Source organism: Garra rufa, chromosome 14 (genome assembly GCF_049309525.1).
Source record: "Garra rufa chromosome 14, GarRuf1.0, whole genome shotgun sequence".
Classification (NCBI taxonomy): domain Eukaryota; kingdom Metazoa; phylum Chordata; class Actinopteri; order Cypriniformes; family Cyprinidae; genus Garra; species Garra rufa.
Genome location: NC_133374.1, coordinates 40,915,723 through 40,934,996, shown reverse-complemented (window position 1 = coordinate 40,934,996; position 19,274 = coordinate 40,915,723). Strand labels below are relative to the sequence as shown.

Genomic DNA, 19,274 nt, shown 5'->3' with positions numbered 1-19,274 from the left:
GTAAAAGTACTGGTGTCAAAATAAGTAATTAAGTAAAAGTACAAATTACTCTTCATAAAAACTACTCAGAGTACTAATTACTTTTTAGCTGGTGGTATGTATTGTATTATCCATAATTGCTGAATCAGACAAGATCCAGACAATAAAGCACATGCTGCTTTTATGATGTGATGGTACTGATCAATCTTAGATGGTTGTTTCCTCAGGGGGAAAAAAATCATAGAGGAATTAAACAAATTAAATTATAGGTTAATCACCCTATATATTTTTCATTCATTACATAACACTTACAATAAGAAAAAAAACAGTATGCCCTACTAATATATATTATATTATATTATTATAGTATATATTAGATATTAAAACAAGTACACAGTAAGCAATGAAATAAGAACATATAAACAAATTAGGAATTAATTTATACTGTCTGTATTACAATGACGATGGATTTACATGTTCTAGTTAGAGCTGGGCGAAATGTCCTAAAAATAAAACCCCCAATTTTTTCACAAAAAATCCGACTTACAGATTGAACCGCTGGTTTTTATGAATGGGAAATTGAATCATTTCACTAGATTCCTTTAAAAAAAGCACGTTCATTCATAAACACTCAGCGGTTTAGATGTGACTTGTTTCAGACTACTTTTGACCACAAAATAGAGCAAAATTAGGCGATAGTGTTAGTCAGACAATGTGAGTCACTTAATAATAACTTCTTGTTTATTTAGCTGTTGTATTAAATCAATATCTCATTTACAAACTCCCTTAAAATTATTAAAAGCTGTTACTCAACTTGGTTCGCAATATCACAAAGCTCTATTATAATCAACGATGCTCGCTAAACTGCACAATCAATCTCTTATTTACAGTCTCTCTACACTTTGTTTATGAAAGGATTTGTGAGATAGCCTATGTCCGTGATATATTACTCTACGTTGCAAAAACACGTAGAAACCTTTGAAGCTCCACTGAGCGCAAACACAAAACAATATATATATAGTGTGTTTCTAATATGGTGAATGCGCGGGAGAGGGCTGAGCCCATTCGAAACTACTGGAGCCCAGAGAGAGCGTCGGCGAATATTAAAGAGAAAACCGAATTCCATTCAAACAAATCGATGTAAACTACACATTTGAGTTAATCTATAAAATCGATTTATCGCCCAGCCCTAGTTCTAGTGATGATTATCTTATCAATAGCGCACCAGAAAAAAAATAAAATAAAATAAATGGAGCATGTTTTTCGGTTCAAATACTAGGCCTATATACCAGGCTTTTCATTGGTCCGTTAAGAAGAGATATTTTTATTGGCTACCGAAATGCCGGCCAGTGGCTGAAATATTAGGGGTGAGCGGGGCACAACCTAACGAGGGGTTAATTGTAACATGCGTGGTTAAAATATTTCCACACATGCTAGCATAACCAAATTTACGGTGTTTACTAATTGCCATAGCAACACTATGCAGAGAAAAAAGAGCGCCAGAATTCAAAAGCCTTTTGAAGATATCGCTGAATATTTATTTTACCATAGTAAAAGTACATTTCTGGCTGAAGTACACTTTTCATTTCAGTTTTTAGTATTCATTTAAAATGAGACAAATCTGCTATTATTTTAATCTCCAATTTGTTATTTATCAGTTTAGATAGTTTATTAATGCTTCGCAAACCAGCAGAAGACACTAACCTGTATTATATTCCAGTCACGCAGATGGGGAACGTTGTAACACTGTGTGACAATATGCCCCGCTGTTATTAAACTATGCTATTCTTTGACATTAGCGGTGCAGTTTACACGATTTACTTCTAAGGATTTTGATAAGAAACCACAAGAAACAGGTGAATAAAGGCTGACAATCAATGTTTAATGTTCAGAAGTTATTATTTCAAGTAATGTAAAGCATTTTGGCTGGTTTATGTGTGTGGTGTTCTATGAGAGCTGTGTGTGGAGGGACGGGAAGTGTTTTTCTGAATGTCTAAATGTGTTTCATCTATTTGTCCACATTGTTTTGAAATACTGTACAGCTGTGTGTTGCGATCAGGGCCGTTCAAAGCATTGTTGCGTTGTGTCCATTGTCAAACTCCAAAATTTAGATTATTATTATTTTTTTTTTTTTTAAACGTCATTACTTCATTTGAAAAAGTTAACACTTGTATTCTACTGACAAAATATTTTAGTTTGTTGTGTATATTTTTTTCATTCGATCAGATGACATTTTAAGCTGTCATATGGTCGTGTTACAACGTGCCCCTCAGATGTTACATTGTACCCCACCTACGGGGCATGTTGTCACGTTTCACTTCCTTACTTTTGAAGTAAATAACGAAAAACATATACACTGTAAATATGAAATAAAGCAATATATTTGTACTAGACAAATGTGAAGATAATGTGGATAAATATTGTACACTGAACCCCAAGTGGATTTACATAAACCGCGAAATTCAAAAAGTGTTAGGTTGTGCCCCGCCTCTCCCCTAATTAAAATTACAGTACTCTGTAACGAATTGTGATTTTAAAAGTAATTAAGTAAATTACTCAGGTTAATTTGTACTCAAGTACAAGTAAAATTACAGACTTAAAATTGTACTCATGAAAGTACAAATACCCAAAAAATGTACTTAATTACAGTAACGTGAGTAGTTGTAATTCGTTACCTCCACCACTGATTTTGAGCTGAAACTTCAGACACATTCTTGGGACACCTGAGACTTATATTACATCTTGTAAAGGACCCTTTAAGAAATGCCCCTTTCTGCTCTATTCTTCAAAAAAAGCCAGAAAAAAAAAACAGTTTAACACCATTACAAAACAATTTTGCACTTAAATGCGCAACATGTACGTTTTCACCACTAGAGGGTGCATTTTCAAAAACAAACAAAGCACCAATGGTGTAGTTTGATGACTCATGGGAAAATCATAGGAGTTGTTGCTGGGACTCGGGCAGAAATCATGTCCATGGATGAGCTAATGTAATAAAGACTTATTAGGGTCAATGTATGAAGCATGGTCGAGGAAGTGAAACGAGGACGCTGGAGTGATTGCTAATCATTTCGATACACGGCTCCGAAGCAGAGCTTTGATTATGCCACAGTCAACCACTTCCGCTTCCTCCATTCATACATATGTAGGAAAAGCAGCCCTGTTTTATCATACTAGACACATTTGATCGTGTTGAAATGTTTGCCATAATGCTACTCTGTGTGGTCGTCACCTCTATAATAAAATGCATAACATATTCATGCGTCTTCATGTTTTCATGAACATTTCACATTCACATTTAATTTTATCTCAACAGTTGGAGATGGAGGAAACAGTAGGTAATTTGCTTTGTATTTTTTCCAGAGCTTGTGTGTGAAAACCATTTAAAACCACTATGTTTGTGAAGCACAAATTTATCTTACCCTCTCAGCCTTTTAAACCAGCTTGTCAGTTTTTCATTAAAGACTGATGTTAATGGTTAGAGCACATCAAAACCCTGATATTGTGGCTAATCGAATGTTGTTTACAGTGAAATTATGTAATGATGGAAAGTAAAAGGGTAACCGATAACACAGGGGAATGTGGATATTTGAGTCATATTGTTCATTTATGCAACTCCCACGTACTGTATGTGGAGCTGAACATCCACAAAGTCATAAATTGTGGGTTGGGGGGTTTTTGTGGGTTGTTGTTTTTGCAGGAAAGAGTCACAGATTTTTATCATCCACTCAGGGCCCTTGCATACACACCTGAGGATGCAGTTTCCCACAAGGGTTGGATTTCAGGTGAGTTCAACAGAGCACAAGACTTGTCGAAAGATACAGTGAACCACCCCCTCTAACGCTTCACCTCCTTATTCTGCTCTGTTCTCTTTAGTCGGGCAGGAAAAACCTGACAGGCATCAGAGTGCTCTGTGTGCTTTCTCTGTGCTAGGGAAATCACACTAAGCCTGAATGTGGCTCACAATTCACAACCACTGGCTGGTGCAAACAAAAAGTTAACACAGCTCTTCCCAAGTCTGCATTCCTGTAGGAATATTCCCCACAATGTTTTTGAACATTTCTGGACATTCAAGTCACATTTAATAAAGTCACTGCATTAGGAACAAAACATCTAAGTATGTAGAAACTTTATTTTTGCCATTCATTAAATAAATAAATAAGTGCATATATATATATATATATATATATATATATATATATATATATATTTTTTTTTTTTTTTTTTTTTTTTTTTTTTCTGAAGGGTTTCCATTAATGTATGGTTTGTTAGGATAGGAAAATACTTGGCCAAGATACAACTATCTAAAAATCTGGAATCTGAGTGTGCAAATAAATAAATAAATAAAATAATAATACATATACATATATATATATACACATTTTTTTTTTTTTGACCAAATGAAGTTCTTAGCAATGCATGCAAACTCATCAAAAATTAACTTCTGATAGATTTACAGTAAGACATTTACAAAGTATCATCATGGGACATGATCTTTACTTAATATCCTAATGATTTTTGGCATAAAAGAAATGTTTTTAATTTTGACCTACACAATTAATTTTTGGCTATTGGCTAGTAAAGTTGTGTGGTCCAGGGTCACATATTATAAATAAAAAAGTACATAAAAGTAAAAAAGAAATATGATGTTTATTACAATATGTTACGAGATATATTGTTTATTATGTTCAGCTGTATATTAAATTTGCTGTTTTTGAATAAATTAAGCCCTTTAAATATAAAAAAATACTGATTAAAAATATAATGTTGAATAGCTACAATAATTAATTAAATCCTCAGAAAATGTAAAGATAAAATCTAGAAGAGGTAATTTTGTTTTGTATCGTTTTGTATGTTTCCCTCAGCAGAGGACACACAATTCTCATAATTACATCTCCCAAGAGTCAAACACTCAATAACAATTAACCAATTACTATGACCACAGTAATCTATATCTTTATCATTGCTGCCTGTTCAATGACAGGAAAACAAAGTTTAAAAAGTTGGAGACAATAACCACACTATTACAGCCCATTAAAACTTTCCTTAAGCCACACAGCACTGTGACATAGGTGTGCTTTTCAGCACACGTTCAACTTGTATGAAACGGCCTAGAAAGTGATTTCAGTTTCATAATTTTCCTTGGTTAAATATAATAAAATTAAACTCAGAATTTGGGTAAAAGAGGCTGCTACTAGACGCTGAGGGGGCGATTTCAGCCCGCAGCCATTATGTTGTGCAAATGGAGGTATAGGGATGTATATGCCGAATGGTTTCAGCACTCTTCAAAGCCCCAGTCGTGTCTCAGAATGTGAATAAAACATGAGGTATACACAAGGCGCACCTCACAAAGAAACCGCTAGGAGAGCCAGCGCCGATGAGGAGGGAATGCTTTTGATTTAAGCAGCATGAGCAATCCTACTTGAGTTTCCTAAAGTTCTCTTCTATTTATGCCTCAAACTTCCACTTGTACGTTTTTATCTGGTTTTATAGGTCACATTTAATGTGTATAATGCATTTGTTCCTGCACATAACTCAGATTAAAATGATCAACAAGCTCTCTACCCTGCAAAATCCTCAGATTTATCCTCAGACGGCGCACCCACAGATCACCCGCAATCTGTTTGCTGGTTGTCGGACGAATAGTGCACACACAAAAAATGGCAAGAGTTGACTGAAAATCCAATCTGACGGTCCTAACGCAACATCCAAAAGACAAAATGCACCAGGCTGTCTGGAAACAATGTCATCTTTATGAAGTATCAGGTTGATAAAATGAGTGCTGTTGAAACTCTCCCATTGGTTTGGCTGGAGATTGTCGGATTAGTGGCATCAAATCTTTAAAAGACACTAAAGAGTTTGACAAAATCATCCCAAGCACAAAACAAAATATGGTTGCTGATTTTACATGTCAGTCAGAAAACACATCCTGTCAAAGTGGATGGTTCTTGGCCACTATATACTGCAAACTGGTCCACACTTTATGCTGATAGTCAAAAATCTGTATCTAATTTAGACTTTCTCACCAACTGCGTAGGCTAAGCTTTCTGCCAAATTGTGAGTGTGCCTATGTAGGATTAATTCATTTTCATGTCAACATGAATATCAGCTGTGGGACAAACTGCCCAGGGAGCCATTCATATTCCCCAAGTAAGGCACAGCCAAATTTGCTGGGCTTAAAGTGGCCTCCGAGGAGCCTGATTGTTCCACATTCAGGTGGAGTGAATCTAAGCCTGGGCCACCTTCAGCTTCCACTCCTAAAGCACAAGCCAAGAAACACCAGGAAACACTTCGACATTTCCTTCTTCCACCTATTATTTGTAATGCATGCCTGTCGTACTTAATTATGTCCACTTATGTCACTACATGCTTAAACATTAGTTAAGAGGTTTAGTCTTTCCAATAAGCATTGCTTATGGGACAGTTAACTCAAAAATACAAATGCTGTCATTATTTTGACTTTTGGGTGAATGTCACTTTAAAGTTGTATAGTTTCTCTTGTTAAAAAAAGTGCACTTTCAAATGCTTTTAAAAAAGGTACTAAGTACAAATATAATATACTTTATAAGAATATACTTTGGTACAGTCGAGGTCAAAAGTTTACATCAACTTTTCAGAATATGCAAAATGTTAATTATTTGACCAAAATAAAAGGGGTCACACAATACACATGTTATTGTTTATTTAGTTCTGACCTGAATAAGATATTTCACATAAAAGATGTTTGCATATAGTCCACAAGAAAAAATAATAATTGAATTTATAAAAATAACCCCGCTCAAAAGCTTACATCCCCTTGATTCTTGATGTTCTTACCTGAATGATCCACAGCTGAATTTTTTTTAGTGATAGTTGTTCATGAGTCCCTTGATTGTCCTGAACAGTTAAACTGCCTGCTGTTCTTCAGAAAAATCCTTCAGGTCCCACAAATTCTTAGGTTTTCAGCATTTTTGTGTAATTGAACCCTTTCCAACAATGACTGTATGATTTTGAGATCCATCTTTTCACACTGAGGACAACTGAGGGACTCATATGCAACTATTACAGAAGGTTCAAACACTCACTGATGCTCCAGAAGGAAAAACGGTGCATTAAGAGCTGGGGGTGAAAACTTTTGAACGGAATGAAGTTGTGTGCAGTTTTCTTATTTTGCCAAAATAAGTTAAAGTTACCCTGATTTTCAAATTCAAGAAGGTTTCATGGCTCTTAATGCATTGTTTTTCCTTCTGAAGCATCAGTGAGTGTTTGAACCTTCTGTAATAGTTGCATATGAGTCCCTCAGTTGTCCTCAGCGTGAAAAGATGGATCTCAAAATCATACAGTCATTGTTGGAAAGGGTTCAAATCCACAAAAATGCTGAAAAACCAAAGAATTTGTGGGACCTGAAGGATTTTTTTTTTTTTTTTTTTGAAAAACAGCAGGCAGTTCAGGACAACCAAGGGACTCATAAACAACTATCACTAAACAAAAAAACACAGCTGTGGATCATTCAGGTAACAACAGTATTAAGAATCAAGTGTATGTAAACTTTACATAAATGTACATAATAAATGTAAAAAAAAAAAATGTACTGACAAGCATTTATGGTGAACTAAAATATTGTTTAAGATTTAAAATATATTTGTTATTACACATTTGTAATTATGAAGTTGCAATTTAGTACAATGTATTAAATGTGATATGCTTTAGTTGTGTTAGTATGTTAGTTAACATGAAAATAAGTGTACTTCTTTAAAGCATGACAAAAGTAAAACTTTTACTTTGAGATTATTACAGAGTGCACTTCTAAAAGTGCATTTAAGTGTGTTGACGAACAAGTGTCTCTGTTAATGTACACTTAAGTGGTCTTTTAATTCATTAATATTATATTATGTTTAAAAAAAATACTTTTAATATTTGAAGTATACTACAAGTGCACTATAAATACAATGCACTTCTTTTCTACGAGGGGACTGATTCAACTTAATTGTGAATTACTGAATGAACAGTGCATCATTAAAGACTATGACTCAACATTGTTCAATTTACATAGACCGAGGCTGATCTCTTCAGATAAGCAAACAAAGCATCCATAACATCCCACTTTCTCTTCCATGAGAGGATATTCCACAATCCCCCTATGCTCCCAAGTCGGTCATAACTCTGAAATGAGGAAAAAACTAATTCATCCATAAGCCCATAACACTTAATTACTGGGCAGTCCTCTGTTTTCAAGGCCTGTTTGACTTTGAGTAAACAAAACCAGGACATGTATTGAATAGCTCTAAACATTTATACGCAGGCTGCATGCTTCAAATGGCTTTATGGGAAAGCCATCATTCAAGAAGGTGCTTTGAGAGCAATTTATCAAACCTTTGATAATAGAGCATGACAATGCATGGTATGGAACAAAACACGAGGCCATTCACGCAGTGTTTGCGAGATTTCATCATCCAGCAATTTCTGCTTGTGCTTTGTATTGTTGAATAGATATTAGTGTACACTTTCGAAATCGGCAAAGCTGAAAGGAAAACCTGACGCCTTACCTTATGATTTTGCATTGTGCAAGAATATTTCATAAACTGTGTCTAGATAAATAAAAAAAAAGATATAAATCATATTCATCATGCTATTGCCCTAAATGCCGACAAAATGTGGTATCTTAACCGAGGGTTTCAGAATGACACAATCAGTAAAGCACTCATCTGTGTCTATGAGCAGAGATACTAAATAGATGCATCAACCTCAAGTGGTGTCAAACAGTGAAATCCCCAGAGACAAATATAAGGGTGGAGAACAAAGAACCAGAACTGACCTGCTGACCTTAAGTGTTTCCGTCTGTTACAAAAGCTGAGGCTACAGTACAAAACATATGGTTTTTATTTCTATACTAAGAAATCTTAATCCTAAATGATCAATAATGGTGAAAATGTGCATACATTTGTATTAAATGGTGCCATAACATATTGTGAAACTATAGGAATAGTTCAACCAAAAATGAAAATTTGCTAAGAATGTACTACAAGATTTCTAGAAATGTAGCATTGCATCACTTGCTCGCCAATGGATCCTCTGTAGTAAATGGGTGCCATCAGAATGAGAGTCCAAACTGCTGATAAAAACAGCACAATAACCCACAAGTGATCCACACCACTCCAGCTTGTCAATTTTTCACAACATTTTGTGAAGCCAAAAGCTGTGTATTTGAAAGAAACAGATCCATCATTAAGGTGTTTTAAGTCCATAATCAATAATAATGCTTCCTCCTCCAGTGAAAAAGTCCATCTCCGGTTGTCCTCTCACATCAAAATCCACTGACATTTATTAAGAACTGTTTTGGCTTATAAACAGTGCATGATCTGGGCATATTTCCCTCACATTTTTCACTGGAGAAAGCTTTATTATGGATAGAGGACTTGTATTTTAGCCATCAGCAATGTCCTATTGATACATTTGTTTCTCACAAACATGAAGCTTTTTTCTTCACGAGATGTTATTTGATTGACTGAAGTGGTGGATTACTTGTGGATTATTGTGATGTTTTAATCAGCTATTTGGATTCTCATTCTGACGGCACCCATTCACTGCAGAGGATCCACTGGTGAGCATGTGATGCAATGCTATATTTCTACAAATCTTTTCCATAGATATTTTAGCCAATGCAGGCATTCCAGAATATTTCAATGTGAAACCAGAAGTACGGTACAGTACTGTATAATGCAAATAAGTATTATTAAAAATATCAGATATCACTGAATCACCACCTCTTTTTAATGTATATTTTTGTATTGTTATTTTTTTCAAAAGACCGTTAAAGAAGCAAGTGCCTGCCTGCAGGGCCCTTTTTAATTAAACAGACGCCCTCATCTCTCCCTCACACACCCACAGTAATCACATCATATCAGTGTGTTGATGTCATTCTCGGGGGAATTGGTCTGACATGTGTCCCCATGTGCATTAGACAGATTATAGGATTTACTATGTGGGCGTAGTTAATACAACCCATAAAACTTACTGCTATCTGCGAAGAAATTTTGGATTCCGCCTCCGACGAACTGTGGGCTTTATGTTCACCATTCACTCTGCTGTATTCAGGAGGCTGCTGAGAGGCCGATCTACTGCCCTTTGGCTTCCTGGTCCCGGGGCCCTGATGGACGATGTTTAAGAGATGGAGTGTGCTCTCGTGTTCCCGGTCCGAACTTTCTGCTTGACCGCGTTCATAGCGGTCCTGGCAGGTGGAGTGATGCCGCCGGCACAGCTCTATTCTGGCACGCAGGCGCTCCACTATGGCGCTGTGGAGCTGAGGAACGGCCGATCCTCTTGAAGTGGCGATTGGTGTGACTGATCCTCCCATCCCGACGCCCAACATGGGTGCAAAACCACTTGGGGTGGCCTGAGTTGGAGCCGCCTCTCCCATGACCTTCAGTTCCCCTCTTCGTTAACCCTTTAATGGTCACACCCAGAAAAACAAGGGAGAATTATTCAATTTGTTGGGCAATAAAAAGTTTTGAAACTAGCTTTTTTCACATGGAATAAATCAAATTTGCTCAAAAATGTACCCTGGATACTGCAGGTTCTGCAAAATTACTATAAACATTGTAGTTGCTATCAAGAATAATACTTGAAATAAGACAGTTTTGCCAGAAGAATGTTTTAATTGTATCTAAATCTAAATAAAATCATTGATATTAATGCAGAATTAGACATTCAGCCAATTGGCTGAGCATGTTGTCTAAAAATGCCCTTTCACTAAACTTTCTGTAAGCAGTTGGTTTGGTATAATAACATTACTGTAACTTTTCTATATGATCCTTGTGTTTAATTAAAGTTCACACTCTATAAAGAGAAAACGTTCCTAGTGAAACGTTGTTTCAGCTGTTACTTAAACATTTTTAAGCATTAGATGTTGTAACCTGATCTCAATGTCTTTGAGAAGTGCTGAGATTCTTTTTAAAAAGTCAAAAACAAACGATTTCAAAGTTGTTACAGATTCAATTTAGTGAACGGTTTCAGGATCTGTCTGTGTCCATGCTAAATTACACATCTGATAAAATGATTTCGGAAACTGTGAGTTACTTTTACATTGAATAAACATGCTGAGTGACGTTCTTACACTTCTAGAAAATACACTTGTTAGCTGAGTATACAAACTCAATGGAAGAACGCAATTACAGCCCTTACCCAAAAGGTATGCTCAAATGCCTATATTATGAAATTCAAATGTGCTTTCAGGATCCACAACTTCATGTGAGTGTCTTTGCAGTATATCGCAACATCGTTACAACACTATGCATTATTACTTTCCAGTGCACTGGGGCGTCTTGCAGCTTGCCAAAATCGCAGCGTGCGCTCATTCAACTCCATGCAAGGTGTAACAAATCCACAGTGTGCTATCAGAAGGCTAAACACAGTCCTGCAGCAAGGAATAAACGCAATCTCGCTAATGCATGCGGTTATAAATCGGTCATACCCTAAACCAAGGGTTCCTGTCAGCTGACAAATAAAACACGCAATTATAATCCATTTACTTGGAGACAGAAATCCGCAAACTTCCAGAGAGTTCAGGCTGTGTACGAACACTTCCCATCCTTGTCATTTAAGTCGCTGTTTACGGTTCCTTGTGGTGATTCCCAAAGAAACTCAATAAAAGTGGCGTTGCAGCGCGACTAGACTGGCGTTATCCGCGCGGTGGATTGTCAGCAGTCCGAGCGCGTACGGGGTTAGTCCGGAGAGGCTGGCTTACCGCAGGCTGACTACAGACTCTCATTGTATGAGCAGTTCCCTCATGCTCGACAGCAGTCTTGAAATTGGTGAGCTGTCATTTTGCAGGCTCTAGTGGTGCAAGCAGTGAACTACATGAAAGCAGCTCGTCTGAGAAGAGAAGGACCTGGCTGCAGCCTGCAGAACGGGGCGGTGCTGCACCTTGGGCGGGGCTACATGTGTTACCCCGCCCACAATTCATATTATTGGTTAATGACAACGTACTTGCGCCAATCCTCGGCAGGTTTTCATTCTGCTGTGTTTTGTATAATTTTATTATATTAAATTTTTGATTACAACATTACATTCAGTATGTCATTAAATAAGCAATTAATATGTAAGGAGATGTGAAATAGGTAAAATAAGATTGCTGTCGTGTAACGTCATTCACAAGAGCAGTTTCCATCCTTTTATCCTCAGAACTTCTTTGCTTCGGGACAAAAAATATGGATGTATAAACAGCTTTTCTTAGGTAGTTTCTAGGAATGATTCAAACGATCGGCATCTAATAATCAAGCCAACATTTATTATGAGTTAGTTTAACCCATGTGCTTAAACGCTTATTCATGTTTTACTGCGGTAAAGTTGGTTTGACATGACATTCAATAGACATTCGGTTTCATGCCAGTTAAACTCTTTGTGCCCGTTATGTTTTGAGGCCAAACTATCTTTGATAGACATAAATATATGCCCTTTATCTTGCACAAAGCTTAATTTCTAGAAAATAATTACTAGAAAGTATTTTTTTTTAATAATAATAAACATTAACCATATATATGAATTAAACTATTTAACTACATGACATTATACTATAAAACCAATAGTAAACTATTCAGAAAAACATCCCTATTATTGCACTAGGCTCCATTTTTGGAATTAGGATTTTATGTGTTTTATACTAATTTTACAACTTTTAATGTATGCGATAATATAAATCCATTAAACAGAAATAACATTTGATCTAAAGGTATCAAACCAACTGTAAAAATCTCTAATTATTAGTCCCTATAATGCACAATGATTGATTTTTCAGATTATGTATTATTTTTAGGGATGCACGATATTTATCGGACAGATAAATTATCGACCGATATGGGTAAAAATTACGTCATTTTTATTGCTCCGATAAATAAATGAAACCCGATCCGATAAAGTACTCTTGCTGGTAAATCAATCAATCAGTCTGGTTTATCTGAGATTCATCTGCTTTCCGAGTGCAAGTGATTGCAGCTGTAAACTGCAGTGATTCTCGGACTTTGTCGCGTTTAATACGTCATCATCTGTGTCGTCATCATCGCCTTCGCAGGTCTGGAAGTTTTTCACGGTGGCAGAGGAGGACGACGCTATTGCTATTTGCAACACGTTTAGCAAGGATTCCGAGAGGAGGTAAAAAGCTGTTAAGTTTTAACAATCTTATATCTCACTTCAGAGGTCGTCATCGCGGTGAATCTGTTTTAGGGGCCGTTCACATGTCGCGCCTAAAAACGCGTGGAAAACGCTGAAGCGCCGCCTTCTCTTTCTTTCCAAACCCAAAGTCTTTGCCAAACCACTCTGTAGTTTGAGCTCCAGTGGCGTCTGCCGTTGCTAAGCAGCCATGACATGCGCTCTCCATAAAGACGCGGTAGTTTCAGCAAAGAATAAATAGATTTTCAGCATTAAAAATCACTTGCAGTAGCTCTGTTATCAAATTTATTTAAAAATGTTTATTCCTGTACAGCTTTGATAAGCTGTTTCTCCACCTTGCCAGTGCTTTCAGTGTTATTAAGGGAGAGGATAAAGCTGAGTGGTTGGTTCATGTCACATGACCTGCGTTGCGCTTGCAGCATTCTGAAGAGTTGAGACGTTTTTATCTCGATTCTGATGTTTTATTCCCCGTGTTGTACGATTTGGCTGCTGCACACATTCATAATATGATCAATAAGAATGGACTGCATGTAAGCTTTACCACAGACATTTGGACATCTGACTTTACTCCATAATGCACTTTTCATTTTTTCCAGATTGACAAAATGTCAAAGCATTTTATTTTATTTAGAACTGTGGTGCCTTACACAAAAAAAAAAAAAAAAAAAAACATTTTTGAAGAGTCAGGACTGTTTGCTATGATTGTTAGACCCAGATATATAATATAAATTTCATTAGTTTATCTTAGATTTTGTATTCTCCTGTGTGCACAAAATTATCATATAAAAATATGAATGTATTGGTTATCGGTATCGGCATCGGCCAAAAGAAGGACTTAATTATCGGTATCGGTTAGAATTTTTCATATCGTGCATCCCTAATTATTTTTATACTGTACTGAAACCATATTTTTCATATGTTTTATATACTGTACCCATTTAAATTCATTAAACTCAGCCACTGTTTGAGAGAAAGTTATCAAATCAGCTGCAAAATGATTAATAAAAGACTAAATATCACTCTGGCAGAAGCCAAAACAAGCATTGTGAAGCTTTATTTATATTTGTAAAAATCATTTATATTTCAGTTGTGTTCCAGGGCAGTTTGTGAACAGAGATTTTGTGACAACCTAGACAGAAGTCAGCTGTATATCGATGCCCTTTTCATTATTGTGCATGCAGATATTATTCAGGTGCGTGAACACTTGACTATTGCATGAATATAGAATGTACCATCTTTGAATGTGCCAGAATTTTAATTGGTTAATTTGTTATTGCATTTTTCCCCCAATCCAGATGTATGAACCCAACTAAACTAAATTGATATTTGTTAATTGTTATCCATGGTATAATAAGTTTTCTTGATTTTATATAAAACACAGTGTGTCTGTGAGTTGATTTGAATAAGTCTTAAATGAATACAACCTAGGAGTGTTAATTTTGTCTAGAAGCAGTATAAATGATGTCCAAATGAGGCTGCGGTTGACCCTATAAGATACATAAGAAAATACATCCACAATGACCACATCTGAGCTAAATTTTAACCTCATAGAGAAGTCATGTGGACGTTCAGAAGAGGATATAAAAAGACATCACAAAAATGTTCCTTATGGCTCCTCTGGGACGTTTCAGTGTGCGAAAAAAAAAAAAAAACTTTGAAAAGATGTCTTTTTGACATACTTTTGCTCATTGGGTATTTTATGTCAAAAACCAACTGGATATACATTGTCATACACTGAATATACAAGGGTGGGATGGGATTAGGACATGTGAATTAGTGAATTAGTTTGTGTTAATGGCTCTCACATCATTTCAGGCGTAAACTAAGAGCATGCTTAAGCAGAAGTGTCAGTGTGGAGCTTTTTAATGGACATTTTGCATTCTTCTTTTGTGTGGTAAAAAAATGGCCACGTCTCATTCTGAAGGTGTTCACTAACAACGTAAATAACACCTGATGCACTTGTTATGTCTAAGAATAATGGCATCTACGCTAATATTAGTCTGTCTCATTCTTATTCCGAGGTCTACATAGCCACCCAGATCCAGTCTGTATCCAGTCCAGATGGTGGATCAGCACCTAAAAATGACCTCTACAGCACTGAATGTCAGTGGAGACCATGTCAACTAGATGAGCCCCAGAGACAGATCCCCAGCGAGGGCTTCATCAACTATATGGCACAAGACCTCAACACTTGTTAATAATACTGCCACATTTATACAGCATGCATACTATCATTTCTGCAGTGTGGAGTAGTTTATTTGGTGTGTGCACAGAGTACTTGCTTGAATATACAAATATTTAAGTAGTTTTAGGTTCAGGCCTGAAAAGCTTATTTACATTCTTCACAATACTTTATAGTAGCAGATGGTTGCTACTGAGCACTTGTGTCACCATTTTCATTCCCATGTAACGGAAATCTCTAATAGAGTGACAATAGTTGACAAGTCCATTTATTTGATTGATATGATTTATAATAACAATTATGATTTTTAACAATAACACCTTTTTAATATACTTTAAGACCTATTGTGAGTTCAGTGATTGTTAAACATGTTATCTATCTATCTATCAAAGTTGCGGTAACAACAGAAGGCACAACAGGTGGGCCTCTACCAATAAAACCAATGAAACCAATGATATTAAACTGCTTTTGTATGACCAATAAAAATTAATTATTGAAATAAATTGCCTTTTTGTCATTGTCTTTGAGTATAATCCTCTTCATAAATTTAGAAACAATGGAATAAACATTTTAATTTATCCATAGGCTTGTATATACACACACACGTAATTTAGTGTAATTGGAGGATTTGTTTTTAGAAATAAATACATGACAAAGCAGTAACTGTCATGTAGTTCTTTTGAAAACAGATACCTTTATCCATTTCATTAAGTTAATTCATAACTTTAAGACTTTAACATACTTTCCAAGAAACTTTTATTTAAATGTTAAGAGTCTGTTTGTAAAAGAAAAATTAATATGTTAAACACAAGTTAATGCATAAGTAAAAATACAATTGTAAGCATAAGCATTTAAGCATTTAATTCTTAGAAATAAGAAACTTTTTTTTAAATCACAGTGTATTATTGTTATGTTATGTATTATGGTATATTAATATCTCATGTAGATAATTAACGAGTTCATAATGTATTGTTTAATATTTTCGATACTTTAATATCATGTATGAACCGTAGCATAAACTATGAACTCAAGCGCATTTCCTGTTTACAGAATGTCGATGTCATTGTCATGAGCCAATGAAACCATTTGTGGGCGGGGCGACATGTGTAGCCCCGCCCAAGGTGCAGCCCAGCCCAGTTCTGCAGGCTGCAGCCGGTGTCATGAGAAATCTAGTCCCCACCTGGAATCGGGTCTCCATTAGGACCCAGAGTGATCTTATTGGTTCAGTTGACTTCTAATGGGTATTATTTTTAGCGCCTAATTACAATTCCTGCAAAATCACGTTATATTTTATATAGTAAAAATGCGTTATAATGAATAGAACATACATTTAACATAAATACAATGGATATATCATAAATAAATTAGCATTTATTCATCTTTCATATCGTCTCCTAACTGAAAAAATATATACAGAAGCAATGCTGAGGCAAGATATTACAGCAAATGACAATTAAAACCACTTAAAAATGGATTTACTCATGCATTATTTATCAGACGTTATAGTGCTATAGTATTTAAATACGTTTTTTTTTTCATAAAGAAATTATTGTGGATAATTACACATTTATAAGTTATTAAATTACATCATTGTATTATATGTATGCTGCTGGTATACTTCTGAGAAGGGTATTCCTGCACAACCGGAGGCTGCAGTTTCAGGAATGCATTTCTAGGACCCTATAGTTTTTTTGTGTATATGTGTATTTATTAGCAGCTCATACTATTTAATATCACTTGCTATTCAATTCTGAATATCATTATTAATTTGAGGAAATATGTAGTTGTTTAATTGTATAGCTACGCTTAATTATTGTTCTAACCAACTCCCACCCAGTGGCGGCTGGTGCTAAAAAAACAGTCTGATTTCACAGAAATGCATGAAATGAACACGAACCCTTAATCCCGATATACGTGGTGGTAGCACGGAACGTGTTGAAAATACGTGTCGCACCACGGAAACAACACACATACAAAGTCAATGAGGCTAATTTGTCGTGGTGGACACACGGATTCGTTCTCACTCCCAACTCGTCATATATTGACGCTTGGTCAGGAACCCTCGGCATCACTTATTGACGAACAGGGTACCTTTGCAGGCAGCGTCACATTTAGACATGCAGGGATTCCCTATAGAATCTGTTTTTTTTTTTTTTTTAAATAAAATAAACGCTGTCTGATATCAAAGTGCTGTCTGTGAAACAGCGTTCAGCGTTTAACAACGCTCCATAGCGAGCAACACCAGTGTCCTAAGCACTTTAAGTGTTTCCTAGTTTTTATCGGAGGCTTATTAAGTTGGCTTGAGAAATACTGATATTCTATTTAAACTTAATATTATTCTTCTTCTGAGACAAAAAATTTCTGACTGCTACTCCTCCTAGAGCTTTAACTCTACAAACTCCAAACTCAGCCCATATCTTCAGTCTGGTCTGACTCGAGTTGCTATATCTTTTCTAACTGATCGGACTTACGGTTTTCCTAAAAATGCCGATTAAAATTGGGGAAAAATCTCATTGACTTACATTGACGGAATGTTCAAATGAGCCAAGACTTTTCAAACTCCAACTGTCAAAATTCAAATTTAAACTGCCAGAATCCTTTGAGACTCAATCAGGCTTCTCTTCTATGTACTATTTCTAATCCATTCAAACTCATCTATCTATCTATCTATCTATCTATCTATCTATCTATCTATCTATCTATCTATCTATCTATCTATCTATCTATCTATCTATCTATCTATCTATGAATCTGTCTATCTATAAATCTATCCATCTATAAATCTGTCTATCTATTAATCTATCTATCTATTAATCTATCCATCTATTAATCTGTCTATCTATAAATCTATCCATCTATTAATCTGTCTATCTATAAATCTATCCATCTATTAATCTGTCTATCTATAAATCTATCCATCTATTAATCTGTCTATCTATAAATCTGTCTATCTATTAATCTATCTATCTATTAATCTGTCTATCTATAAATCTGTCTATCTATCTATCTATCTATCTATCTATCTATCTATCTATAGATCTATCTATCTATAAATCTGTCTATAAATCTATCCATCTATTAATCTGTCTATAAATCTATCCATCTATTAATCTGTCTATCTATTAATCTATCTATCTATTAATCTGTCTATCTATTAATCTATCTATCTATTAATCTGTCTATCTATAAATCTGTCTATCTATCTATCTATATATCTATCTATCTATCTATCTATAAATCTGTCTATAAATCTATCCATTAATCTGTCTATCTATAAATCTGTCTATCTATAAATCTATCCATCTATTAATCTGTCTATAAATCTATCCATCTATTAATCTGTCTATAAATCTATCCATCTATTAATCTGTCTATCTATTAATCTATCTATCTATTAATCTGTCTATCTATAAATCTGTCTATCTATAAATCTATCCATCTATTAATCTGTCTATCTATAAATCTGTCTATCTATTAATCTGTCTATCTATTAATCTGTCTATCTATAAATCTGTCTATCTATAAATCTATCCATCTATTAATCTGTCTATCTATAAATCTGTCTATCTATCTATCTATATATCTATCTATCTATCTATCTATCTATCTATCTATCTATCTATCTATCTATCTATCTATCTATCTATCTATCTATCTATCTATAAATCTGTCTATAAATCTATCCATCTATTAATCTATCTATTAATCTGTCTATCTATAAATCTGTCTATCTATAAATCTATCCATCTATTAATCTGTCTATAAATCTATCCATCTATTAATCTGTCTATCTATTAATCTATCTATCTATTAATCTGTCTATCTATAAATCTGTCTATCTATAAATCTATCCATCTATTAATCTGTCTATCTATAAATCTGTCTATCTATTAATCTATCTATCTATAAATCTGTCTATCTATAAATCTATATCTATTAATCCATCTATTAATCTGTCTATAAATCTATC

At 35.0% G+C, this 19,274-nt stretch overlaps 1 protein-coding gene across 1 annotated transcript in view; it reads right to left on the bottom strand.

Moving 5' to 3' along the window:
* The window catches only part of maml2 (mastermind like transcriptional coactivator 2), a 100,414-nt gene extending 88,730 nt beyond the window's left edge, over positions 1 to 11,684 (bottom strand). The window contains exons 1-2 of the mRNA XM_073817731.1: positions 11,140 to 11,684; positions 9,974 to 10,402 (exon numbers count right to left, since the gene is read on the bottom strand). Coding sequence (XP_073673832.1) covers positions 9,974 to 10,375 — 402 coding nt within the window. The 5' untranslated portion in view covers positions 10,376 to 10,402; positions 11,140 to 11,684. The remainder of the gene's footprint in view (positions 1 to 9,973; positions 10,403 to 11,139) is intronic.
* Between the last annotated feature and the right edge of the window lie 7,590 nt (positions 11,685 to 19,274).